The following is a 27,521-nucleotide window of genomic DNA, read 5'->3' on the forward strand; positions in this document are numbered from 1 at the left end:
GGTTTGAGCACAGAATTATCATTATTTGACGAATAATGGGGGCCTCAAGAAATAAAGAAATGGACGCTGTGTTAAGAAGTGCCCAGACTGATGTCTGGTCCCATTCTGTCCCTGCATTAAATACTTGTAAAAACATTCCAAATCTGTATCTGGGAGAGGAAGTGAGGCTGTTATTATTGGTGTTGTTGTTGTGTAAGAGGGGGCTGTAGCCTCAGGTAGCCTGGGGAGCTGTGACGCTTCTTCAGTTGTTCTTCTGCCCCCTCATGTAGTTTTTTTCCTCTGCCATTCTCTCCTTTCTCTCTGGTCCGTCAGGATGTCATGGAATCAGTCCCAGGGCCATGAGCTTTGTGGTGAGCTTAGAGGGCACTGTAGTATTGAAGACCGAACTGTAGTCAATGAACAGCATCCACACATGTGCATTCCTTTTGTTCAGGTGGGTGAGGGCAGTGTGTAGTACAACAGTGAGCTGGTCTGCACATGCTCTGAGGGTTCGGCTAGGGATGACGTCTGGGCCGGCAGCCTTGCGATGGTTAACATGCTTGAATGACTTGCATACATCCTCCGTGGAGACCGTAAGCAGGTTGCCCTCGTTGTCCTCAGGTGCTCTCCTCGACAGCTCAGAAAGGTTATGCTCGAAGCGTGAGAAAAAGGTGTTTAACTCGTCAGGTTGCTGTCTCTGATGTGACTGGTATTCTTCATGCAATCCATGATTGTTAGAAGCCCCTGCCACGTACACCTCATTTCCGATCCGCTGAATTGCTCGCCCACTTTGTCCCTATACTTGTGTGTCACCATCTTGATCGATCTGCGTCGGTTGTATTTGTACTGTTTAATCATATAAGTGTCCCCCGGTCACCTTGCCTTGTTTATAAGCAGCAACTCTCTCCTTCACTTTCCCGACAAGGCTGCCATTAATCCATGGTTGTTGATTCGGGTAAGTTTTGGAAGACACCATCGGTATCAGATCATCTAAGCATTTCTTTTATTTAACCAGTGACTGAGTTGGTGTATTCATTCATGTTTTTACCAGACCGCCCCGAAACAAATTATAGTCCGCATGATCGAAACAGTTTTGGAGTATGGAGTATGATTGGTCAGACCAGCATCACAGACAGATTTGCCGAAACAAGGAAGAGAGATGGCCTCATTCCCTTATATTCCCAGTGGTCAAGAGTGGAATTTCCGCACTCATATTTGGGCACTCATATTTGCACGAACACACACGCACACAAACACACACACACACACACACACACACATACATCCTCCCCTTTCCCCTCCCTCCCTCGCTACAGTATTACTTGCTGATCAATAGAGGCAATGTATGGTCAGGACTCCCATAAACTCCCAAGAGACAAGCAGCCACATCACTGGCCAAACACTTTCACTTCCATGACACACTCTTCACTGATGTCGGCTGATTATGCACTGTGGCATGTGTATTTGTGTGTATGTGCCTGAAACAAAGCCAGAGTTGAGCATGGCTGGTAGAGAGAGTGTGTGTGTGTGTGTGTGTGTGTGTGTGTGTGTGTGTGTGTGTGTGTGTGTGTGTGTGTGTGTGTGTGTGTGTGTGTGTGTGTGTGTGTGTGTGTGTGCGTGTGTGTGTGTGTGTGTGCGCATGCGCGCGTGCCTTTGTGATCTACTCTGTTGTTCATCTCTCCTCTCGCAGGGTTCTTTCTCTAAAGTGGCACAGGTGTTGCTCTCATTCAGGCTTACTGAATGCATTGTAAATGAATATCACAAATACAGTGAGACACAAAAAGATACAGAATTAAAATGGGTTTTTATGGGTTTGACAAAATGCCTTCTAGACTCAATATGAAAATAGACTGTCCTCTTCTCTGTCACGATGAATAGACTTTAATTGTTCCAATATGCTGGGTATTTTCCCCTTGTTTTCAATGGCATGATGATTTGGGTTAGTCTGACCATCCAGACTGGTCTCATAGACTAGACATAGTAAACATAAATCTGAGACACTCATATTAATATGATATGTTACGTTTGTTATGGTTACATAAGATAGATGTCACACCCTGATCTGTTTCACCTGTCCTTGTGCTTTTCTCCCCCGCCCTCCAGCTGTCACCAATCTTCCCCATTATATTTATACCTGTGTTCTCTGTTTGTCTGTTTCCAGTTCATTTTATTTCGACAAGCCTACCAAACTAGAAAACAGGAACTAGCGAAAGTCAAGTGCCTGGGAAAAACGCTGGTAGGCTTGACAAAACAAAATTAACTGGTATCAGACAAACTGAGAACACGGGTATAAATACATTGGGGATAATGGGGAAGATGGGTGACACCTGGACGGGGGTGGAGACAAGCAGAAAGACAGGTGAAACAGATCAAATACCATTTTCAATGTTTACTAAAAGAAAACTGATACATTTAATATTTTTTTCAACCTGAAACTCATTGGCCATGGCTCTTTTTCTGTGAAGAACATGTAAAATAACACATTTTCATTGAGTGCACACTGTGCACCCCCTACACATTTATAATACATACAGTGGGGCAAACAAAGTATTTAGTCAGCCACCAATTGTGCAAGTTCTCCCACTTAAAAAGATGAGAGAGGCCTGTAGGATTTTTTTATGCATGTATTTGCAAATTATGGTGGAAAATAAGTATTTGGTCACCTACCAACAAGCAAGATTTCTGTCTCTCATAGACCTGTAACTTCTTCTTTAAGAGGCTCCTCTGTCCTCCACTCTTTACCTGTATTAATGGCACCTGTTTGAACTTGTTATCAGTATAAAAGACACCTGTCCACAACCTCAAACAGTCACACTCCAAACTTCACTATGGCCAAGATCAAAGAGCTGTCAAAGGACACCAGAAAATTGTAGACCTGCACCAGGCTGGGAAGACTGAATCTGCAATAGGTTTGCAGCTTGGTTTGAATAATTCAACTGTGGGAGCAAATATTATGAAATGGAAGATATACAAGACCACTGATAATCTCCCTCGATCTGGGGCTCCACGCAAGATCTCACCCCGTGGGGTCAAAATGATCACAAGAACGGTGAGCAAAAATCCCAGAACCACACGGGGGGACCTAGTGAATGACCTGCAGAAAGCTGGGACCAAAGTAACAAAGCCTACCATCAGTAACACACTATGCAGACTCAAATCCTGCAGTGCAAGACGTGTCCCCCTGCTTAAGCCAGTACATGTCCAGGCCCTGAAGTTTGCTAGAGAGCATTTGGATGATCCAGAAGAAGATCGGGAGAATGTCATATGGTCAGATGAAACCAAAATATAACTTTTTGGTAAAAACTCAACTCGTCATGTTTGGAGGGCAAAGAATGCTGAGTTACATCCAAAGAACACCATACCTACTGTGAAGCATGGGGGTGGAAACATCATGCTTTGGGGCTGTTCTTCTGCAAAGGGACCAGGACGACTGATCCGTGTAAAGGAAAGAATGAATGGGGCCATGTATCGTGAGATTTTGAGTGAAAACCTCCTTCCATCAGCAAGGGTATTGAAGATGAAACATGGCTGGGTCTTTCAGCATGACAATTATCCCAAACACACCGCCCGGGCAACGAAGGAGTGGCTTCGTAAGAAGCATTTCAAGGTCCTGGAGTGGCCTAGCCAGTCTCCAGATCTCAACCCCATAGAACATATTTGGAGGGAGTTGAAAGTCTGTGTTGTCCAGCAACAGCCCCAAAACATCACTGCTCTAGAGGAGATCTGCATGGAGGAATGGGCCAAAATACGAGCAACAGTGTGTGAAAACCTTGTGAAGACTTACCGAAAATGTTTGACCTCTGTCATTGCCAACAAAGTATTGAGATAAACTTTTGTTATTGAACACATACTTACTTTCCACCATAATTTGCAAATAAATTTATAAAAAAATCCTACAATGTGATTTTCTGGATTTTTTCTTCTTCTCATTTGTCTGGCATAGTTGAAGTGTACCTATGATGAAAATTACAGGCCTCTCTCTTCTTTTTAAGTGGGAGAACTTGCACAATTGGTGGCTGACTAAATACTTTTTTGCCCCACTGTATGTGGTGTTTGGGTCCACTGGACCCGAGGGTAATACAAGTGTGTGAAAGTGTGTGTGTAGATGAAAACAAGTAAATATTAAACAAAAAGGTTTTGCTGTGTGCCTTCACTCTGTCTTCAACATAGCACCAATATATGAATATGTCTGTCTCCCTGCCTGTCTCTTGCTTTTCTCGCACTTTTACCCTTTGTAGAGTGTGAAACTACACAATGTCTTGCGGGAACCTGAACAATTTTATTGCAATACATGATTTCGATACATTGTAAAAAATTCTGTATTTGCCCAAACACTACCCCAGCCAGATGCAAATTGGGAGAGTGACACAACAAATAAATAGCTTTGCATTTGTGGTTCGTAACCACAATCAATCAGTGTGGCAAAAATAATCTCTGCTCAAATTAGAAGTAATTTTTGCAGAGAGAGAAGCTCGTGTGGAAAGAGGATCTTCATCTTTGGAAGATGAAGAATTTTCTGAAAATGAGATTCATTTATCTGTCAATTCAGAGTCTGACATTGAGTTGGAAGAATGGAAGAAGAGTATAAGATTGACCCTCAGCCAGCCCCAGGACCAGCCGTCAGCAGCCAGCCCCATGACCAACCCGTCAGCAACGAGCTCATCAGCAGCCTACAGGAGGAGAAATATGGATGTCAACAAATTGTGAAATTGAATGGTCTTCTTGCCCAAGGAATGAACCACCCCGCATGGCTGCCAATGTGATAAGGATGCAACCAGTGCCGACGGGAATGGCGGTTACTCATATGCAAGTCTCCTTTTGAACTGTTCATCCCAGACACCATCCAGAAAATCATTCTGGACTGCTCTAATTTGGAGGGAAGGCGTGTTTTTGCTGTCGTGACTTTACTTTCTTTAATCTGATGACTGTTATTTATCGAATCAGCTAACTATGTTTAATTGTTACTTGATTCATTTAATCATGTAACAATTAACTCATTAGGAATTTGGAGCACCATGAGAGCAGTTGTTTAAAGAGTGACCATCACCTGAATTAAACTGTAAAGGTCTTTACCTATCACATCCATAAAATAGACAACGTCCTAATCATATCATCATTCTGAACAGTCGTAACCTCTTGCATCTGCTAAAACCCCAGCCTTACTTAAGATTCAGTACTACACACATTGGTTTAGTTATTTATTCACTAGCCAAGTAAATGACACAGAATAAACATACACACTTAATAAATTAGGAAAAGGTCCCTCGTGGACTGACAATATGGTGCCTTTTTATGACAAGGACAAGGAGAAGGAGAGAGAGAGAGAAAGCGAGAAAGAGACACTTATTGTTGATACATTTTAGAAACTATTCTCACAGTAATCATATACTTTGCACACAAACCACTGGCCATTTGGAGTATGAAATCCTGAATGTATTTACATGTGAATGACTTCGTTCGCTGTTTATCTCTGTCAGAACCAAGCCTTCTTAGGAAGGGTGTGGGCCTTACAGTGGCATGCTTGCAACGCTCTGATTGTCCAAAAGGCCCCCCCCCCTTTCCCGTCCTCTACTGTTGTTCACTCTGGAAGATGCTCCTTAGAAGATAGGCTAGCCTACGTTGAGTTGAAGAGTAGTAGAATGGTCCCACTTAAGTTCACTTTTCTAGATATTTGACTTAGGACAGCTAATCCGCCATAACAGTGATTGTTGGTATTCAGGATTCAAACCACTTTACACATGCAGCTGCAGCCTGGCGAAGTTCTGGTCTGGGAGGTGAGTTTATTTTCTTCTCCTCATGTTGAGTTTCAAATGTGTAGCTACCATTTCACACTGTTCTAAATGTTAATTTCTTTACCAATCCTTTTATGCAAAATGGTCAGAAGGGATGATTCCGTCAGGCTGACACGCTCTCTGACCTCACTCGGGGCGTGGCTACTTACTGTGCAAAGTTTATAGGAGGCAAATCCTGTTATTGCTCCTAAAATCACATCCCTGTCTTAACATAAATACTTTAATCATATTTCACATACAATGTAGAGGATTGAGACTTCAAGACTTCAATGTAGAGGATTGTACTTTTCAAGTTACAGTTTGTCCTTTACAACATTTTAAATGACATCACAAAATAGCATCCCATATGACATTATTATTCTTTAGGTCACCTCTGACCACCCCCATGTTCTTATGTTAGCAATATTGTTCCAGTATTCACTTTTGAACATGTTAAAGTTTTGGCGGGGAAAGTGTCTGGAGACAAAGTACATTCCTTTGTGGATTTTGGAGAGGGAGACCCTCTCCTTTAATTTACAACAGGGTGTGAACTGTCAACCTCCCAGCAGCTCCCTCCTCCCCCTCTGTCGGTGAGAAAGGGTCTGGTTACTGTCATCCATTGCCAAACTGATCTGACCCATTCGGTTCCTCACAGGACAGTTATGACATTGGAGGGAGATGGAAGGAGATGGACCAAACTCATTTACATGCATACTTTGGGGTTCTTATCCTTGCAGCTGTTTTCAGATCCAATGGGGAATCCACAGAATCCCTTTGGGATGCAGAAACTGGCAGGGAACCTTTCAGTGCAACAATGTCTCTGGAAAACTTTTTTCCAGGATTATCTGCTTCGATAACTGAGACACCGGACCAGCTCAGCGGCAGAGTGACAAGCTAGCTGGAATCCGGTCAGTGTGGGACAAGTGGGTGGACCGCCTTCCCCTGTTTTACAACCCTGGGCCCAACGTTAAAGTTGATGAGCAGCTTATGCCATTTAAGGTCCGCTGCCCCTTCAGGCAGTACATACCGTCTAAACCCACAAAATATGGAATCAAGATCTGGGCTGCCTGTGATGTTGCTTTATCATGTGCTTGGAACTTGCAAGTGTATACAGAGATGCCAGATGGAGGAGCCCCTGAGAAGAACCAAGGGATGTGGGTTGTCCTGGACGTGACACAGGGACTCCGTGACCACAACATCACATGCAATAACTTTTTTACTTCAAAACAAGCTGGGACAGGAGCTCCTCAAGAGGAAGCTGACGATGGTAGGAACTGTACAAGAACACAAGCCAGAGCTCCTATCTTAGCTGTTTAATACACGGAACAGGCCTATCAATTCCTCTGAGTTTGTGTTCACGGCCGACAAATCCCTGTGTTCTACATGCCAAAGAAAGGCAAAAATGTGGTACTCATGAGTACGCTGCATAGAGATGGGAGAATCTGTGGACTGGAATGCCAAAAACCAGAAATCATAATGGATTACAATGCCACAAAAGGAGGAGTGGTGACTGGCTACAGCTGCAGAAGGAGAACCTTACGCCCGGAACAGAGGGAAGCTCCAGAAGAGACAGCTCTTTCTCGAGGAGCTGGGCAAGGCATTGGTAAGACCTCAAATCCAGAGGAGGCAACATAGGACCCAAGCTTCTTACAGCCATTGTGAGGAGGATTCAGGAGGATGATGCTGGTGCCCCATCCGCCCGACCCACAGAACCAACAACTCCAATACCGTAAATAAGTGTGAGTGATGTTTTTGCATGTGTGTGTGTCTGACTCTCCTACCTTGGCCTACTGTAACTGTATATGTGAGTGAGTGAGTGAGATGTTAGTAAAATTCCTGTAGTGTTTTCTCTTTCTAGAAGGACAGAAAGAAGTACTGCGATGTGTGTGGACCCAAGAAGGACAGAAAGACAGTGCATATGCATCAAGTGCAATAAATACATTTGCAACACACACATTATAAAACTCTGTCCCTCATGTGATGTGTAGACTGGACTTAATTGGTGTTCAATGGTGCTCATTTATCATTTCCATAAAATACTGTATGTAAAATTCGGCCTTGCAATTTTTTCAGTTCATAGCAATAAACATCAATAGTGATGAAAACCTTGTTTCATTCATATTTGTTCAAGATAAACATGATTTATTCCACCCATGTCTTGATTATAATATATTTTTGATTACAAAAATCACATTTTTTTTTTTAAATGAATAGCGCTTTTATTGATAATTGGAATCTAGCAGAGGTAAATGGCAAATACTGTATTAAACATGTATGCGTTCTATATTGCTTGCAATTGATATGTCAACATCTAGTATTAAGTACTTTTATGTAAATTGTTATGGCTGTATTGTTTTAAAAACCCAATAATGTTGTGGGTCCATCAGACCCGCGAACATTGTTTGAATAGAAAAACATGAACATCACACAAGGGTTAAGCCAAAAACAATAGGAGGGTGGAAGGTCGGAGTGGATGGGTGAATGCATAACGCGAATGTCTAGCAACCCAAATGTTGCGAGTTTGAATCTCATCATGGACAACTTCAGCATTTAAGCTAATTAACAACTTTGCAACTACTTAGCATGTTAGCTAACCCTTCCCCTACCCCTAACCTTTTAACCTAAATCTTAACTGTAACCCTAATCTTAACCCCTAACCCATAGAGCTAGCTGACGTTAGCGTTAGCCACCTACCCACCTAGCTAACCTTAGCCACAACAAATTGGAATTCGTAACTTAATGTACGAATTGGAATCTGTAACATATTGCACGAATTGCAATTCATAACATATCATACAAATTCTAAATTTTAAAATGTCATACTATTAAGGATGATGGACATCCACAAATTAATACATACCATACGGAACGTAACATTCATGTATCATACTATACTGAACACAAATATGAACGCAACATGTAATGTGTTGGTCCCATGTTTCATGAGCTGAAATAAATTAGCCCTGAAATTTTCCAGACACACAAAAACCTAATTTCTCTATGGTTTTGTGCACAAATTTGCTTACATCCCTATTATTGAGCCTTTATCTTTATCTTTTTTTCTATTAAGATCCTCTAATTCATCCACCTGACAGATGTGGCATTTTAAGAAGCTGATTAAATAGCATGATCATTAAAAAGGTGCACCTTGTGCTGGGGACAATATAGGGCCACTCTAAAATGAGCAGTTTTGTCACACAACACAATGCCACAGAAGTTTTGAGAGAGCATACAATTGTCATGCTGACTGCAGGAAGGTCCACCAGAGCTGTTGCAAAATAATGTAATGTTCATTTCTCTACCATAAGCCACCTCCAACGTCGTTGTAGAGAATTTGGCGGTACATCCAACCGGCTTCACAACCGCAGACCACATGTAACCACGTCAGCCCAGGACCTCCACATCCGGCTTCTTCACCTACGGGATTGTCTGAGACCAGCCACCTGGACAGCTGATGAAATTGAGGAGTATTTCTGTCTTTAATTGAGCCCTTTTGTGGGGAAAAACTCATTCTGTTTGACTGGGCCTGGCTCCCCAGTGGGTGGGCCTTGCTCCCAAGTGAGTGGGCCTATGCACTCCCAGACCAACCCATGGCTGTGCCCCTGCCCAGTCATGTGAAATTCATAGATCAGGGATTAATTAATTAATTTAAATTGACTGATTTCCTTATATGACCTGTAACCCAGTAAAATCATTGAAATTGTTGCATGTTGCGTTTATATTTATGTTCAGTATAAATGTGTCACAGATTTACATACAGAATAATACGAACTGCTCTGAGATCACGTTGGACCATCACAGCGACAGACACACACATACACGAACCACCACGCACACCATGCACAAATGCACAAGCTACTTCTGAGCAATTAACCAAAATGGGGAACATTTCCCAGGACATAGACATGTCTGATATTTACTGAAAGCTTAAATTCTTGTTAATCTAACTGCACTGTCAAATGTACATGATCTATTACAGTGAAAGAATACCATGTTAATGTTTGAGGAGAGTGCACAGTTATTGTCACGTCTTCTGCCGGAATTGGTCCCTCTTCTTGTTCGAGCGGCGTTTGGCGGTCGACGTCACTGGCCTTCTAGCCATCACCGATCCACTTTTCATTTTCCATTTGTTTTGTCTTTGTTTTTTACACACCTATTTTCAATTCCCTCATTACATGATCATTATTTAACCCTCTGGTTTCCCCCATGTTTGTGTGCATTTTTGTTGTATCTGACGGCTGGTATATTGTTGCTCGGTTTTGTTATTTACACCCGTTTATTTCGTGGTTCCGGTATTTTTCCAGCACTTTAGTATTGTGTTTATACTGGTGTTTTCTTGAATTAAATAGCTTGTCCACGCATCTCAGCTCTCCTGCGCCTGACTCCTTTCACCAGTTACCCACAGCCTTGACAGTTATGAATTTGAAAATGTATTTGGGCAGGCTTGATACAACATTTTGAACAGAAATTAAATGGTTCATTGAATCAGTCTAAAATGTACAACACACACTGCTACCATCTAGCGGCCAAAATCTAAATTGTGCCTAACCTGGAATAATACATTGTGACCTTTCTCTTGCATTTCAAAGATTCTTTGTATTATCTTTTATCAGATTTAATGTGTTACATTCTCCTGCATTAATTTCACATTTCCACAAACTTCAAAGTGTTTCCTTTCAAATGGTTTCAAGAACATATCCTTGCTTCAGGTCCTGAGCTACATGCAGGTAGATTTGGGTATGTCATTTTAGGCAAAATTGGAATTAAAGGTCCGATCATTCAGAGGCTATTCACATTAGTCTACGTTAGCTCAGTTATTTGATTTTTTATTTCTTCTTCTGTGACCTCAATGTGCAGTGTCTGTAGAGATACATCAAATCAAGCTTGGACTGTGCTATGTGGTAGGGAGTTGTAGTTTCCAACAGGCCAATATTCTACATAGTTTAGTGCCAAAAATGTGGTAATTAACTACAATGGCCATAACCCATTGCACAACCACTGACTGCCTGTGTACACTAAGGGAGCAGAGAAGAGAGAACATGCATTTGCTATGGATAAAAACCAGTTGCTTCAAGAGCCTGAAAATCTAAATGATCTAATTATCTAAATGATTTATAATTGATATTCAGCAGTCATAAAAGTAATCCTTATTTACTTTGAAGAACTACTAAAATAGTGATTTTGTCTGACAGCATAGGCAGCAGCTCTATAGACATGAGATGCTGACTTGGAATTAAATAATAAAGTAACTAAATAAAACAAATATTTTATTCAAGTAATCTGAATAAATAACAGTTAATAAGTGATAAAACATAATGGACTGTCACTATCATCATGGCATTTTTATTAATTGTTTTTTTCTCTGTTACAGCATTTAAACGTGAAAATGTGATACTTTTTTCATATTCGAACCAAAACCAAACCAATCTAAAAAAATATCTAATTAGCACGCACACACAAACCCCCCTCATGAGAGTGATTGACACTCCACTGATGGCTTTCATGCACTGAGCCACTGTCACCACCAGTTAGACCCATGCAGTTGCTTTTTTGGTCATTATCAGCCCTTCAATGTTGATCTTTTTCTCTTTTCTTGTGTTTTAAACACCAAGAAAACCAAAGTTATGTTGGTCTGTTCCACTAGGAAAAGGCCAAAACAGCATGGGATAGAATTGTATGGGAGGAGTACCAAACTATTGGGAGTGCAGAAACCAAACTATTGGGAGTGCAGCTAGACAACTGCTTATCATGGTTGTCTCAATTTGTTTTTCCTTTAATTAACTAGACAAGTCAGTTAAGAACAAATTCTTATTTTCAATCACTGCCTAGGAACAGTGCCTGTTCAAGGGCAGAACGACAGATTTGTACCTTGTCAGCTTGGGAGTTTGAACTTGCAACCTTCCGGTTACTAGTCCAATGCTCTAACCACTAGGCTACCCTTCCACCCTAATCTATGATTATTACTATTTATTTTTTTAAACAGCATTTGTAATCAGAAGGACAGCTAAATATTTATCTGGAAAAATTCTTAAGCAAATAACACAAGCATTAATTGAGAGTCAGGTGAACTACTACTGTTCTGTGGTCTGGGGAAATGCATCATCAAGTGAAGTTAGGAGGCTGCAGAATGCACAGAACAAAGCAGCAAGGATTGTTTTAAGGTGGAGATATGGTTCTTCTGTTGCAGTCATGCGCAATGTTCTTGGCTAGTCTTCAATCGACAAGATAATTGAAAAAAACATGCTTATTTTATTTCATAATATACATAATTTAAAACGGCCAAGTTCTATTCACAACTGTATTCAGTTGTGAGAGACAGACATTCCGTAAATACTAGTAGATTGTCCAGGCAAAAGAACATTTCGATTTAGAGCAATAAAGAAATTGAATAAATTAACTGGGCAAACCAGAAACCTTTCAATATATAAATGTAAACATTATTTTAAAACGATTTAAATATAATACATAGAAATGTTGTGGGACTATAGTAGATGAAGAATCAATCTTTTTTAGATTGAGTATTTATTGGGTCATTATGTTGGTATATTATGTATGTTTGTAATAGTGTGTTATATGTGAAAATGTGTTCGTATTATAAATTGTATTTTAATGTTTAAGGACTCTTGGAAGATTAGTCCAAATGGGGACTAAGAGAGATCCAAATCAAATCTCTTTCTATCTCCCCCCTCTTTCTCTTTCCTTTTCTTTCTCATCTTCCCCACAGGGTACCATTCAGGATGTCAAATTAATTTTTGCTCCAAACAGCTACATCACACAATGTCCCAACCTCAATCGCAAAGAGATCCAAATCAAATCAAATCTCTCTCTCCCCCCTCTTTCTCTTTCCTTTTCTTTCTCATCTTCCCCACAGGGTACCATTCAGGACGTCAAATTCATTTTTGCTCCAAACGGCTACATCACACAATGTCCCAACCTCAATCGCAGTAAGTAGAGTAACTGTTATTACCCGTATTTATAAAAGTAAGAGTGCTACTCTAGGATCAGTTTAGCCTTTTAGATATTAATGACATATAATTGCAATTGGCATACAATTGGCATACAATTGCATTGACAGGGGAGACTGATCTTAGATCAGCACTCTTACTCTGATGTACTTTATGATTACAGGCTAGGTATGATTAGCTTGTTGTTGAGGACATAGGACGGGTTATTCCAACATGTTCCTTGGTCCTTGTTCCCGTACTCTTCTTCATTTTGTATGAAAAGTGAAGAGGTACTGAGAGATAGTGGATATGGCATCCTGAAATGTCTCATTAGGTATACTCCGGTTACTCTTACTAATCCCTCATCACTGAATAAGCCAGTCGAACTCCATCTCTGTTCTCGCTCTCCCTCTTTCTCTCACTCATTCCCTCTCTCTGTCTTTCTCTCGCACCTACACACACACACACTCGCACATGCATACACACCCACGCACTCACACACACTTTTTCCCTTATCTCTGTCATCATAACCTCTCTCTCTCTCTCTCTCTCTCTCTCTCTCTCTCTCTCTCTCTCTCTCTCTCTCTCTCTCTCTCTCTCTCTCTCTCTCTCTCTCTCTCTCTCTCTCTCTCTCTCTCTCTCTCTCTCTCTCTCTCTCTCTCTCTCTCTCTCTCTCTCTCTCTCTCTCTCTCTCTCTCTCTCTCTCTCTCTCTCTCTCTCTCTCTCTCTCTCTCTCTCTCTCTCTCTCTCTCTCTCTCTCTCTCTAAATCCCTCCTGTTTATTGCCAAACAAATCCAGATGCAGGGCTTGTGTTGTGCATTTGTGGCGATGCTACTGTCTCTGTTGCTGATCAATAAAGCATGTAATCATAGTCTGTCACTACACTCATCGATACTTGTGTGAACCAGCACTCGCGCCGCAGCCGAGAAGCCAATACAGCACTATTAGCTGCAGGACAACAAGCTTTTTAATATTAATATAGAAGTATATTTTTCTTTCTTCAAACATGCATACAACATTGTGTAAAGTGTAATTACCTACAATTCTCTAAAAACAGAGCCATGTGGCAAGATAGGAAGTGCAAGGAGATTAAAACCAGACTTCCAATGAGTTCAATCACTCAATTTTCTCTAGCTTTGGTTATCGTCATAAAATATAATTATATTTTGAGCAACAATGTTTTGGTAAAATGTGTATAAATGTACCTCTTCTCTTTTTCTATTCTTTTGCCTCCTCTCTACCTTCTTCCTTTTCTCTTGTCCTTTACTCTTTTATCCCCTCTCCTACTCCTGTCTTTCTTTGTCCCTCCTTTTCTCCTGTTGAGGCTGTCCGACATGCAGTGATTTCCTGAGCCTGGTGCAAGGCATCATGGACCTTCAGGAGCTGCTGGCCAAGATGACCCTAAAGGTGAGAGTGACCAGTCACTCTCAAAAAAATAGCATTTTGACCTCAAACAAGCGACCTTATAAGTGATGTGGTGTGATGCTTTATGTCCCAACATTGTACCTGAGAGACCTTAGTCAGAGGACATGAACATGCACACACACAAAGCCTCGTATCAAAGCCCTCTCTTCCTCCTCCAGAGGTCATACAATAGACACAGACACACACACATACAGGGTAAGTATGATCGGAGGTCACAGTGGTGTCATTAAATGGCAGCCATCTCGGCCCTGCGGGACACTAACAGGTGCTGAACATTATGTTCCTCTCAGCACGACCCCCAACCGTGTGTGTATGTGTGTGTGTGTGTATATGTGAAGCAAGGACAGCCCACCAGCCAGCCCTGGGCTTGGTGTCATCCCACTGTAAATAACCGTCTCCTTCATTTTAATGGACCCGAAGCTCTCACTTTGTCAAAATCCCAATTGGCACCCTGTTCCCTATTTTGACTAGGACCAAAAGTAGTGCACTATATGGGGAATAGGTTGGCATTTGGGGTACAGCCTTTCTGACTCCTCTGCTTATACAGCAACGCAGCCGGTAGAAATGGCACTTTCCTCCCCGTGTGTCTGTAAATGAGGGAGGGAGGGAGGGAGGGAGGGATAGAGGGGTGGAAGGGAAGAGGGTGATGGTGGCGGATGAATAATTGCTAACCTCTTGGTTCCCGGCTGGCTGTATAATATAAAGTGTCATGGAGAGTGAGCTGAGAATAGAAGTTCCATGCATGAATTAGCAGTGGCTGTGTGTGTGTGTGTGTGTGTGTGTGTGTGTGTGTGTGTGTGTGTGTGTGTGTGTGTGTGTGTGTGTGTGTGTGTGTGTGTGTGTGTGTGTCAGATAGAAGAGGTTGCAGAAATGGATGACCATGTGTCACACACACTTTATGACAATCTTGTAGCATGTCATATCTTGCATAGAGTATACTGCAAGTGCAGTCTATTTTCTTATGCCTTCAATATACACTGCTCAAAAAAATAAAGGGAACACTTAAACAACACAATGTAACTCCAAGTCAATCACACTTCTGTGAAATCAAACTGTCCACTTGGGAAGCAACACTGACTGACAATACATTTCACATGCTGTTGTGCAAATGGAATAGACAACAGGTGAAAATTATAGGCAATCAGCAAGACACCCCCAATAAAGGAGTGGTTCTGCAGGTGCTGACCACAGACCACTTCTCAGTTCCTATGCTTCCTGGCTGATGTTTTGGTCACTTTTGAATGCTGGCGGTGCTTTCACTCTAGTGGTAGCATGAGACGGAGTCCACAACCCACACAAGTGGCTCAGGTAGTGCAGCTCATCTAGGATGGCACATCAATGCGAGCTGTGGCAAGAAGGTTTGCTGTGTCTGTCAGCGTAGTGTCCAGAGCACGGAGGCGCTACTAGGAGACAGGCCAGTACATCAGGAGACGTGGAGGAGGCCGTAGGAGGGCAACGACCCAGCAGCAGGACCGCTACCTCCGCATTTGTGCAAGGAGGAGCAGGAGGAGCACTGCCAGAGCCCTGTAAAATTACCTCCAGCAGGCCACAAATGTGCATGTGTCTGCTCAAACGGTCAGAAACAGACTCCATGAGGGTGGTATGAGGGCCCGACGTCCACAGGTGGGGGTTGTGCTTACAGGCCAACACCGTGCAGGACGTTTGGCATTTGCCAGAGAACACCAAGATTGGCAAATTCGCCACTGGCGCCCTGTGCTCTTCACAGATGAAAGCAGGTTCACACTATGCACATGTGACAGACGTGACAGAGTCTGGAGACGCCGTGGAAAACGTTCTGCTGCCTGCAACATCCTCCAGCATGACCGGTTTGGCGGTGGGTCAGTCATGGTGTGGGGTGGCATTTCTTTGGGGGGCCGCACAGCCCTCCATGTGCTCGCCAGAGGTAGCCTGACTGCCATTAGGTACCGAGATGAGATCCTCAGACCCCTTGTGAGACCATATGCTGGTGCGGTTGGCCCTGGGTTCCTCCTAATGCAAGACAATGCTAGACCTCATGTGGCTGGAATGTGTCATCAGTACCTGCAAGAGGAAGGCATTGATGCTATGGACTGGCCCGCCCGTTCCCCAGACCTGAATCCAATTGAGCACATCTGGGACATCATGTCTCGCTCCATCCACCAACGCCACGTTGCACCACAGACTGTCCAGGAGTTGGCGGATGCTTAAGTCCAGGTCTGGGAAGAGATCCCTCAGGAGACCATCCACCACCTCACCAGGAGCATGCCCAGGCGTTGTAGGGAGGTCATACAGGCACGTGGAGGTCACACACACACACACACTACTGAGCCTCATTTTGACTTGTTTTAAGGACATTACATCAAAGTTGGATCCGCCTGTAGTGTGGTTTTCCACTTTAATTTTGAGTGTGACTCCAAATCCAGACCTCCATGGGTTGATAAATTTGATTTCCATTGATCATTTTTGTGTGATTTTATTGTCAGCACATTCAACTATGTAAAGAAAAAAGTATTTAATAAGAATATTTCATTCATTCAGATCTAGGATGTGTTATTTTAGTGTTCCCTTTATTTTTTTGAGCAGTGTATTTTCTCGGAGTACGAACACATGCATATATGCTACTCACGCAGGCACTCACGCACGCACACACATACACACACACACACACACAGATGATTGTTATATCCCATCGTGCACCTATGATGCTGGTGCTATGGTGCTGGGGAAGCCAGCCTGTAGTGGTCCCGTATTTTTAAGGTAGTTCCTCACCCTGGAGTCCCCTCAGTCTATGGAGGAACGATCTAACATCAAGTTGTAAAATACTGAACTTTGCCTTTAAGCATCACCATATTATTTTGAAATTGTGTTTCAAATATTGAATTTTTGGACAGCTCCTGTCTCCAATGCTAACGGCTCAAATCCCTGTTCCGTCAGAACATGGAACACCTTTCAATCGACATGTTGATTAGAGCTCATGCCTTAATGACCTCATCCTCAGTGGATTAGTGTGGCCTGGAGCCTGGTGCATGAGATGTGTAAGGGCCCACTAATGAGGATGGGCCCATCGTCTTACTCTATAGATGTTACGAGGTAGTAAAAGGGGCGTAAACCATTCTCACCACTGAGTGTGTTGTTGACGAAACAGGAGAGACACGGAGGCCCGGCTGGTTTAGCTATCCTTGCTAGCCTGGAGCCTCAAGAAACATTTAACACTGCAGGAGCTGTGATTATGTTGCTTTTCCGGGACAATGTTGACCGCCCGGATTTTCAATGTAGCAACTGTTTGCTTGCAGAGGACTACAGGAGCGAAGTGGCTACTCTTAGCAAACAAGTAGTGAACCCACATAAGTTACTGGGGAATCCACACCCGCTTACTTTTTCTTTCTCTTCTACCCAAGTAGCCGGACGCCACTCTGGCTTGGTGGAAGTGTCGCCGCCGTGTCGGCTCTCCACAATCGTCTGGAGGGTACCCTGCAGGGATGCCTCCCTGAAGGGGTCTCCCCCTTCCCTGAAGAATGGAGCTAGTAGGATGCTTCTGGATGACTTGGGGGATGTTCCTGTTGTTAAGTCCAGACCAGACACAGACCAGAAACAGCTTTGCGGGCCTGGATCCAGAGGTACCTGTGCCTTAGTCCTCTGTTCTGTCTCCCTCTCCGATGGCTTCTACCTCGTGTTCAGATCCTCAGAGCTCCCACCCTCATCTGACCGTGAGGCTGTCTGAGGCTCCTGCCCCTTCATCATCCATGATGGATACTACAGACGGCTCGAGTCCATGCAAAAACACTTGAGGTGAAACAATGGCCGGATCTCACCCTGTGCTATCCGAATACAGGACATTACTTGGCTGCTTCTGACCGATCTATGACAGATGCCATGAACTGACGCTATCGTAGTCCGTGTAGGGTCATACGACATTAGGAGGGCTAGCTCAGAACTTCTGAAAATGGATTTTAAAGAACTCATTCTAGCACTGAAAGATTTCCAAAATTGGCCAATTATTTCAGGTCGGGTACCGTTGTTGGGATGTGGATGTGACAGATTCAGTAAGCTATTGGCATTATACACCTGTCTAAAAGATTACTGTAGCTCTGTTGGAATCACTTTCACAGAGTCCATCGAAATCATCTTGGTACCAGGACTCTATCCACGCATTTCAAGACTGCATTGAGACAATGACATCAAGACCAGTTCAGTTAATCCCTACCATTGTATCACTGAGTTGTCATAATGCTGCAGCAAATGTACATTATTCCAGGGGTGTTGGCAGACACAATGTAAGTAACTTCATTTTTGTCCCCTTAACTGCCCTGAATGCTTCTGTTGATCCTAGAGCTATTGTATGCTAGAATCATATGCCTATGAACCAGAGCTATGCTGTTAGCACTGAAGAGGTGTGTATTAGTAGGAAGTCCATTGTGTGCAGCTCACCCTGCAGAATCAGTTCAAACAAATTAGCATGTCTACTTCTGATAAGCTTCCGAGTAAAGAATTAAAAACAATCATCCCAGAAAAGTGCCATAAATAGCCCACATTAACATATGCAGCCTAAGAAACAAGGTTCATGTAATCAATAATGTGCTCGTAACAGATGACATTCATATGTTTTTTCCATTGGATAAAAGCAGAGACTCATAGCTAGTATATCATTCACTGCAGTTGAGGAACAAATGGGAAAGTAATTCTGCTTTGAAATGTCATAAACTTGTTACCCAACTTTTTAGAAAATACCCCTTGAATGTTTTGGTACACCTCCTGGAGAGCTCTTCTTTGTCTACACCCATTCATCATCGTTCACGACCTTAGCCCCGCCAATATATTAAAGGATTCACATGTGTGGCCATGTGCTAAGCCGTGAGTACGGTAGTGCACAACCAAAGATTTCAAGACAAAAGGCTGGTTTACACTACTTCTATCAACATGTCAATATACAGTTGTCTTAGTGACATCATGAGGATTCTATTGTTTTCCGACGTACAACTTGTCATTGTGAAAAAGTAGAAACACAAAAACAACAGGCTGCATGACATCAGCAGCCTACGGGTCCAAAATAGCATAACTGGTGCAACTGGTGCAATAAACCCATCCGTTTAAAAATGAATTTAGTATATGTGACTGACCGGCTCAAATCAGTCTTATGTAGCAAAATTTGAAATTGTGTTTTTAAACTGGAAAAAAAATAGAGACTCAGAGCTAAAAAATGGTATATCATCCACTGCATTTTTTGAGAAAAAGAGGGTGAAAGTTTTATTATGGTACAACATTATCATCAACTGTTAGATGTTATTTTTAAGGTGTAAACCTCAAAAGGCCTCTCTGTATCTTCTCTCTCTGTGGTAGCTGACAGGGTGTCTTCATCATCCTCCTGTTATGAAAATGAACAATTTTGTTGTTCTACTCTAATCCATTATGAAAAATCAGTGGAGTATTAAGAGTACTTACAACTGCATGGAGATCTATTATGGCAGTAGGCTCCACCAGACAGATTACCTCATCAGTAACTGGTAGAAGATGAATATTAGACAGTTAAATTATAATTTTGCCTAGAAAAGTACACCACCAATTTGAATTTTGTGTTTACAACAGTGTGCAGGCCACATCACAATTTTTCAAATATACAGTGGCTTGCAAAAGTATTCATCCCCCTTGGCATTTTTCCTATTTTGTTGCCTGAAAACCTGGAATTAAAAATGTTTTTTGGGGGTGTTGTATCATTTGATTTACACAACAAACCTACCACGTTGGAGATGCAAAATATTTTTGTGAAACAAACAAGAAATGAGACAAAAAAAATAAAAACTGGAGATTGCATAACTATACCCCCCAAAGTCAATACTTTATAGAGCCACCTTTTACAGCAATTACAGGTGCAAGTCTCTTGGGGCATGTCTCTGTAAGCTTGGCACATCTAGCCACTGGGATTTCTGCCCATCCTTCAAGGCAAAACTGCTCCAGCTCCTTCAAGTTGGATGGGCTCTGCTGGTGTACAGCAATCTTCAAGTCATACCACAGATTCTCAATTGGATTGAGGTCTGTGCTTTGACTGGGCCATTCCAAGACATTTAAATGTTTCCCCTTAAACCACTCGAGTGTTTCTTTAGCAGTATGCTTAGGGTCATTGTCCTGCTGGAAGGTGAACTTCCGTCCCAGTCTCAAATCTCTTGAAGACTGAAACAGGTTTCCCTCAAGCATTTCCCTGTATTTATCGCCATCCATCATCCCTTCAATTCTGACCAGTTTCCCAGTACCTGCCGATGAAAAACATCCCTACAGCTTCATGCTGCCACCACCATGCTTCACTGTGGGGATGGTATTCTCGGGGTGATGAGAGGTGTTGGGTTTGCGCCAGACATAGCGTTTTCTTTGATGGCCTAAAAACTCAATTTTGGTCATCTGACCAGAGTACCTTCTTCCATATGTTTGGGGAGTCTCCCCCATGCCTTTTGGCGAACACCAAATGTGTATGCTTATTTCTTTCTTTAAGCAATGTCTTTTTTTCTGGACACTTCCGCAAAGCCCAGCTCTGTGGAGTATACGGCTTAAAGTGATCATGTGCCACTTAGATTGCACACAGGCGGACTATATTTAACTAATTATGTGACTTTTGAAGGTAATTGGTTGCACCAGATCTCATTTAGGGGCTTCATAGCAAAGGGTTGAATACATATGCACGCACCAGTTTTCAGTTTATTAGTTATTTTTTTCATTTTCACTTCACCAATTTGGAATATTTTGTGTATGTCCATTACATGAAATCCAAATAAAAAAATCTATTTAAATTACAGGTTGTAATGCAACAAAATAGGAAAACCACCAAGTGGGATGAATACTTTTGCAAGGCACTGTATAACTCAGAGTCACCTTAAAATAGATTATTATGTCTAAAGGACAACTAGGAATCTGAAAAAGTAACAGCAGTCAATTACAAAGAATTGTACCGCTTCAAGGAGATTAGTGTACCAAGTTGTGTTAATATGGATGGGTGTGCGTTACTGAGTTAACACTGGCAAAAGGATGAATGTACATTAATTTGAATAACTAACCTCTCTAGGGTAGGTGAGACGCTAACGTCCCACCAGGCCAACATCCGGTGAAACTGCTGAGCGTTAAACATTCTAAATACACAATTTGTTATAGTATCTTACATCATTTAAAAGAGGAATGTCTTATTAATCCAGCCGCTGTGTCAGATTTCAAAAACTGCGAAAGCAAACCATGCGATTTTCTGAGGACAGCTCCCCACACACACAAGTATTATTAGCATTTTCCAACCAAGCATTAAAGTCAGAAATAACAATAAAATAAATTGCTTACATTTGAAGATCTTCCTCTGGTGGCAATGCCAAGTGTCCTAACTACACAGTGAATGTTTGTTTTGTTTGATAACATCCATTTTTATAGCCTAACACGAAACATTTGTAAAACGCTTGCGTCGTGATTTCCGTCTCATTCAACTTTGAACAAAGTGTTCGTGGTAATTAGACACACTCAACAAACGTTTATCCAGTCATGGTTGGTTTCATTGCAATCCTCTGGTTGTTACTAACACAACCATACTTGATGGTTCTTTTCCCGGGACGTATTGACCGAAACAAACTTTTTTTTTTTTCTGACCCACTGGGTCATATCTCAATAACCCAGCATGAACAACCCAAACTTGCACTTTTTAAAGAAAACAACCCAGCTAAGTGACCCAATACCTGCAACCCAGAAGTTGGGTATTCCAAACATCCCAGAATTTTGTACATTAAAGATAGTGTATATTAAAGGTAGGGTGACTAGAAAATAATAATGGTTTTAATTCTGAAACACTGGGGGCTAAGCACACCAATGTCCATTTCTATGTGTAGTCGGTTGCTTTTCCTTTTTTTCGTCCTCTTGCTGGTTGAATTGGATTATAGTGCTGCGATATTTAAATGGATGATGATCTGTATTTATCTGTGTGTGTGTGTGTGTGTGTGTGTGTGTGTGTGTGTGCATGCATTTGTGCGTGTGCAGCTGAACTACGCAGAGTCCAGGCTGACCCAGCTGGAGTCCTGCCGCTGTGAGAGAACGTGCAGTGCCAACGGTGTGGTCTACAGAGACAAGGAGCTATGGGTGGAGCCAGAGAACTGCAGGAACTGCGGCTGCATGGTGGGCATCCCACCCGTCACACAGATACAATAACGTTGTATCTTTCTCCTCACAATAGTCGATAACTTCACCTCACACTAGTCAATTTCCATATTTCTGGAATATTCAAGTCAGTTCAATTTACAAAATAAAAAAAACACTTAAACATGTACAATGTTTCAATTCACAAAATAAAAATATACAAATAATGATAATGATGGGCAATAAATAGTATTAATAATTAGTATAATTACTATAAAAGGGCAATGGGTTCTATAACTGCTTCAAATATTTTAAGCCAGATCCTAATTGGGATGTCAAATGTTATGTTCCTTTTGACGCCAAAGAAGGCTCAAATTGGATGTTCCTTTTGATGGCGTAGAAGGCCCTTCTTGCCTCTCAGATCATTCATAGATTTGTGGAAGTTACCTGTGGTGCAGATGTTTAGTCCCGAGGTACGTATCGTTTTTGTGTGGAATAGCGCAACATTGTTGAGGTGGAATGTGGATTTTTTGGAACACCATTATTTTTGTCTTACTGAGATTAACTGTCTGAGTCCAGGTCTGACAGAATCTGTGCAGAAAATGTAGGTAATGATGTAAGCCCTCCTTGGTTGGGGACAGAAGCACCAGACAACATGCAAACAGTAAACATTTAACTTCAGAGTCTAGTAAGGTGAGGCCGGGTGCTGCAGACTGTTCTAGTGCCCTAGCCAATTCATTGATATAGATGTTGAAGAGGGTGGGGCTCAAGCTGCATCCATGTCTTATCCCCGGCCCTAAGGAAAGAAATCTTTTTTTTTTTTTTACAAATTGTAACTGCACACTTGTTGTTTGTGTACATGGATTTTATAATGTTGTATATTTCCCCCCCAACACCACTTTCCATCAATTTATATAGCAGACCCTCATGCTAAATTCAGTCTAAAGCGTTTTTGAAATGGTTTGTTTGTTTGTCAATAAGGGCGTGCAGGGTGAATATGCGGTCTGACATTTGTTCAGAAAATTATGCTGTTAATTATAATGCAGATGATTTTCCCAAGGTTGCTGTTGATGCATATCCCATTGTAGTTTTTGTGTTCGAATTTGTCTCCACTTTTGTGGATTGGAGTGATCAGACCTTGGTTCCAAATATTGGGGAAGAGTTGAGGATAATGCTAAAGAGTTTAAGTATAGCCAATTGGAATTTGTGTTCTGTATATGTGACCGACCTGTATATGTGACCGATATCAAAAATTGTGTTTTTTTATACATTGGATACAAGTAGAGACACAGAGCTACACAATGGTATATCATACACTGAGGAACAATGGAAAAGTAATTCTGCTTTAAAAGTTGATAAACTTGTAAACTCACTTTGGTGAAAATGGCCTTTAAATATTTGGTACCTACTGGAGAGCTCTCCTTTGACTACACCCATTCACCATTGCTCACATCCTTTTAAGCCAGCCCCACCCATCTCTTTTGGGATTCACATTGAGGTCATGTGCTAAACAGTGAGTAGTGTAGTAAAGATTAAGACTAAAAGTGGTAAAAGTAGTAGCATACAACAAGGAACATTTTCAGGTAAACAGAAAGTGTCCAGATACAAATATTTGATTAATATTAGATAACGCTTACCCAGACACACTTGTCTAAATTTATGGGTCATGTGAAAGAAATGCTATAACCCGAAGCCACATCCAGTGGTGGAAAAAAATACTAAATTGTCATACTTGAGTAAAAGTAAATATACCTTAATAGAAAATGACACAAGTAAAAGTGAAAATCATCCAGTAAAATACTACTTCAGTAAAAGTGTTTGGCGGACTGAACACAGTTATATTTTTATTTATTTTAATTTTACCTTTATTTAACCAGGTAGGCAAGTTGAGAACAAGTTCTCATTTACAATTGCGACCTGGCCAAGATGAAGCAAAGCAGTTCGACAGATACAACGACACAGAGTTACACATAGAGTAAAACAAACATACAGTCAATAATACAGTATAAACAAGTCTATATACAATGTGAGCAAATGAGGTGAGAAGGGAGGTAAAGGCAAAAAAGGCCATGGTGGCAAAGTAAATATAATATAGCAAGTAAAACACTGGAATGGTAGTTTTGCAATGGAAGAATGTGCAAAGTAGAAATAAAAATAATGGGGTGCAAAGGAGCAAAATAAATAAATAAATTAAAATTAAATACAGTTGGGAAAGAGGTAGTTGTTTGGGCTAAATTATAGGTGGGCTATGTACATGTGCAGTAATCTGTGAGCTGCTCTGACAGTTGGTGCTTAAAGCTAGTGAGGGAGATAAGTGTTTCCAGTTTCAGAGATTTTTGTAGTTCGTTCCAGTCATTGGCAGCAGAGAACTGGAAGGAGAGGCGGCCAAAGAAAGAATTGGTTTTGGGGGTGACTAGAGAGATATACCTGCTGGAGCGTGTGCTACAGGTGGGAGATGCTATGGTGACCAGCGAGCTGAGATAAGGGGGACTTTACCTAGCAGGGTCTTGTAGATGACATGGAGCCAGTGGGTTTGGCGACGAGTATGAAGCGAGGGCCAGCCAACGAGAGCGTACAGGTCGCAATGGTGGGTAGTATATGGGGCTTTGGTGACAAAACGGATTGCACTGTGATAGACTGCATCCAATTTGTTGAGTAGGGTATTGGAGGCTATTTTGTAAATGACATCGCCAAAGTCGAGGATTGGTAGGATGGTCAGTTTTACAAGGGTATGTTTGGCAGCATGAGTGAAGGATGCTTTGTTGCGAAATAGGAAGCCAATTCTAGATTTAACTTTGGATTGGAGATGTTTGATATGGGTCTGGAAGGAGAGTTTACAGTCTAACCAGACACCTAAGTATTTGTAGTTGTCCACGTATTCTAAGTCAGAGCCGTCCAGAGTAGTGATGTTGGACAGGCGGGTAGGTGCAGGTAGCGATCGGTTGAAGGGCATGCATTTAGTTTTACTTGTATTTAAGAGCAATTGGAGGCCACGGAAGGAGAGTTGTATGGCATTGAAGCTTGCCTGGAGGGTTGTTAACACAGTGTCCAAAGAAGGGCCGGAAGTATACAGAATGGTGTCGTCTGCGTAGAGGTGGATCAGAGACTCACCAGCAGCAAGAGCGACCTCATTGATGTATACAGAGAAGAGAGTCGGTCCAAGAATGGAACCCTGTGGCACCCCCATAGAGACTACCAGAGGTCCGGACAGCAGACCCTCCGATTTGACACACTGAACTCTATCAGAGAAGTAGTTGGTGAACCAGGCGAGGCAATCATTTGAGAAACCAAGGCTGTCGAGTCTGCCGATGAGGATGTGGTGATTGACAGAGTCGAAAGCCTTGGCCAGATCAATGAATACGGCTGCACAGTAATGTTTCTTATCGATGGCGGTTAAGATATCGTTTAGGACCTTGAGCGTGGCTGAGGTGCACCCATGACCAGCTCTGAAACCAGATTGCATAGCAGAGAAGGTATGGTGAGATTCGAAATGGTCGGTAATCTGTTTGTTGACTTGGCTTTCGAAGACCTTAGAAAGGCATGGTAGGATAGATATAGGTCTGTAGCAGTTTGGGTCAAGACTGTCCCCCCCTTTGAAGAGGGGGATGACTGCAGCTGCTTTCCAATCTTTGGGAATCTCAGACGACACGAAAGAGAGGTTGAACAGGCTAGTAATAGGGGTGGCAACAATTTCGGCAGATAATTTTAGAAAGAAAGGGTCCAGATTGTCTAGCCCGGCTGATTTGTAGGGGTCCAGATTTTGCAGCTCTTTCAGAACATCAGCTGAATGGATTTGGGAGAAATGGGGAAGGCTTGGGCGAGTTGCTGTTGGGGGTGCAGTGCTGTTGACCGGGGTAGGAGTAGCCAGGTGGAAAGCATGGCCAGCCGTAGAAAAATGCTTATTGAAATTCTCAATTATGGTGGATTTATCAGTGGTGACAGTGTTTCCTATCTTCAGTGCAGTGGGCAGCTGGGAGGAGGTGTTCTTATTCTCCATGGACTTTACAGTGTCCCAGAACTTTTTGAGTTAGTGTTGCAGGAAGCAAATTTCTGCTTGAAAAAGCTAGCCTTGGCTTTTCTAACTGCCTGTGTATAATGGTTTCTAGCTTCCCTGAACAGCTGCATATCACGGGGGCTGTTCGATGCTAATGCAGAACGCCATAGGATGTTTTTGTGTTGGTTAAGGGCAGTCAGGTCTGGGGAGAACCAAGGGCTATATCTGTTCCTGGTTCTAAATTTCTTGAATGGGGCATGTTTATTTAAGATGGTTAGGAAGGCATTTAAAAAAAATATCCAGGCATCCTCTACTGATGGGATGATATCAATATCCTTTCAGGATACCCCGGCCAGGTCGATTAGAAAGGCCTGCTCGCAGAAGTGTTTCAGGGAGCGTTTTTACAGTGATGAGTGGAGGTTTTTAGAGAGGTGGATTTTTAAAAGTATAAGTTCAAATTGTTTGGGTACAGACCTGGATAGTAGGACAGAACTCTGCAGGCTATCTTTGCAGTAGATTGCAACACCGCCCCCTTTGGCAGTTCTATCTTGTCTGAAAATGTTGTAGTTTGGAATTAAAATTTCTGAATTTTTGGTGGTCTTCCTAAGCCAGGATTCAGACACAGCTAGAACATCCAGGTTGGCAGAGTGTGCTAAAGCAGTGAATAGAACAAACTTACGGAGGAGGCTTCTAATGTTAACTTGCATGAAACCAAGGCTATTACGGTTACAGAAGTCGTCAAAAGAGAGCGCCTGGGGAATAGGAGTGGAGCTAGGCACTGCAGGGCCTGGATTCACCTCTACATCGCCAGAGGAACATAGAAGGAGTAGAATAAGGGTACGGCTAAAAGCTATGAGAATTGGTCGTCTAGAACGTCTGGAACATAGAGTAAAAGGAGGTTTCTGGGGGCGGTAAAATAGCATCAAGGTATAATGTACAGACAAAGGTATGGTAGTATGTGAATACAGTGGAGGTAAACCTAGGTATTGAGTGATGAAGAGAGAGATATTGTCTCTAGAAACATCATTGAAACCAGGAGATGTCATTGCATGTGTGGGTGGTGGAACTAATAGGTTGGATAAGGTATAGTGAGCAGGACTAGAGGCTCTACAGTGAAATAAGCCAATAAACACTAACCAGAACAGCAATGGACAAGACATATTGACATTAAGGAGAGGCATGCTTAGTCGAGTGATCAAAAGGGTCCAGTGAGTGGAGAGGTTGGTTGGGGGTCACGGCGATTTAGACAGCTAGCCAGGCCATCGGTAGCAAGCTAGCCTAGGATGGAGGTCTGTTGTTAGCCACCTCTTGCGTTCCGTCAGTAGATTAGTGGGGTTC

At 42.2% G+C, this 27,521-nt stretch overlaps 1 protein-coding gene across 1 annotated transcript in view; it reads left to right on the forward strand.

Moving 5' to 3' along the window:
* LOC112248956 (protein kinase C-binding protein NELL1) overlaps nucleotides 1-27,521 on the forward strand; it is a 412,284-nt gene that overhangs the window by 126,319 nt on the left and 258,444 nt on the right. Inside the window, exons 6-8 of the mRNA XM_024418430.2 lie at nucleotides 12,622-12,694; nucleotides 14,019-14,101; nucleotides 22,094-22,228. Coding sequence (XP_024274198.1) covers nucleotides 12,622-12,694; nucleotides 14,019-14,101; nucleotides 22,094-22,228 — 291 coding nt within the window. The remainder of the gene's footprint in view (nucleotides 1-12,621; nucleotides 12,695-14,018; nucleotides 14,102-22,093; nucleotides 22,229-27,521) is intronic.

The sequence above is a fragment of the Oncorhynchus tshawytscha genome, linkage group LG04 (assembly GCF_018296145.1).
Source record: "Oncorhynchus tshawytscha isolate Ot180627B linkage group LG04, Otsh_v2.0, whole genome shotgun sequence".
Taxonomy (NCBI): Eukaryota; Metazoa; Chordata; class Actinopteri; order Salmoniformes; family Salmonidae; genus Oncorhynchus; species Oncorhynchus tshawytscha.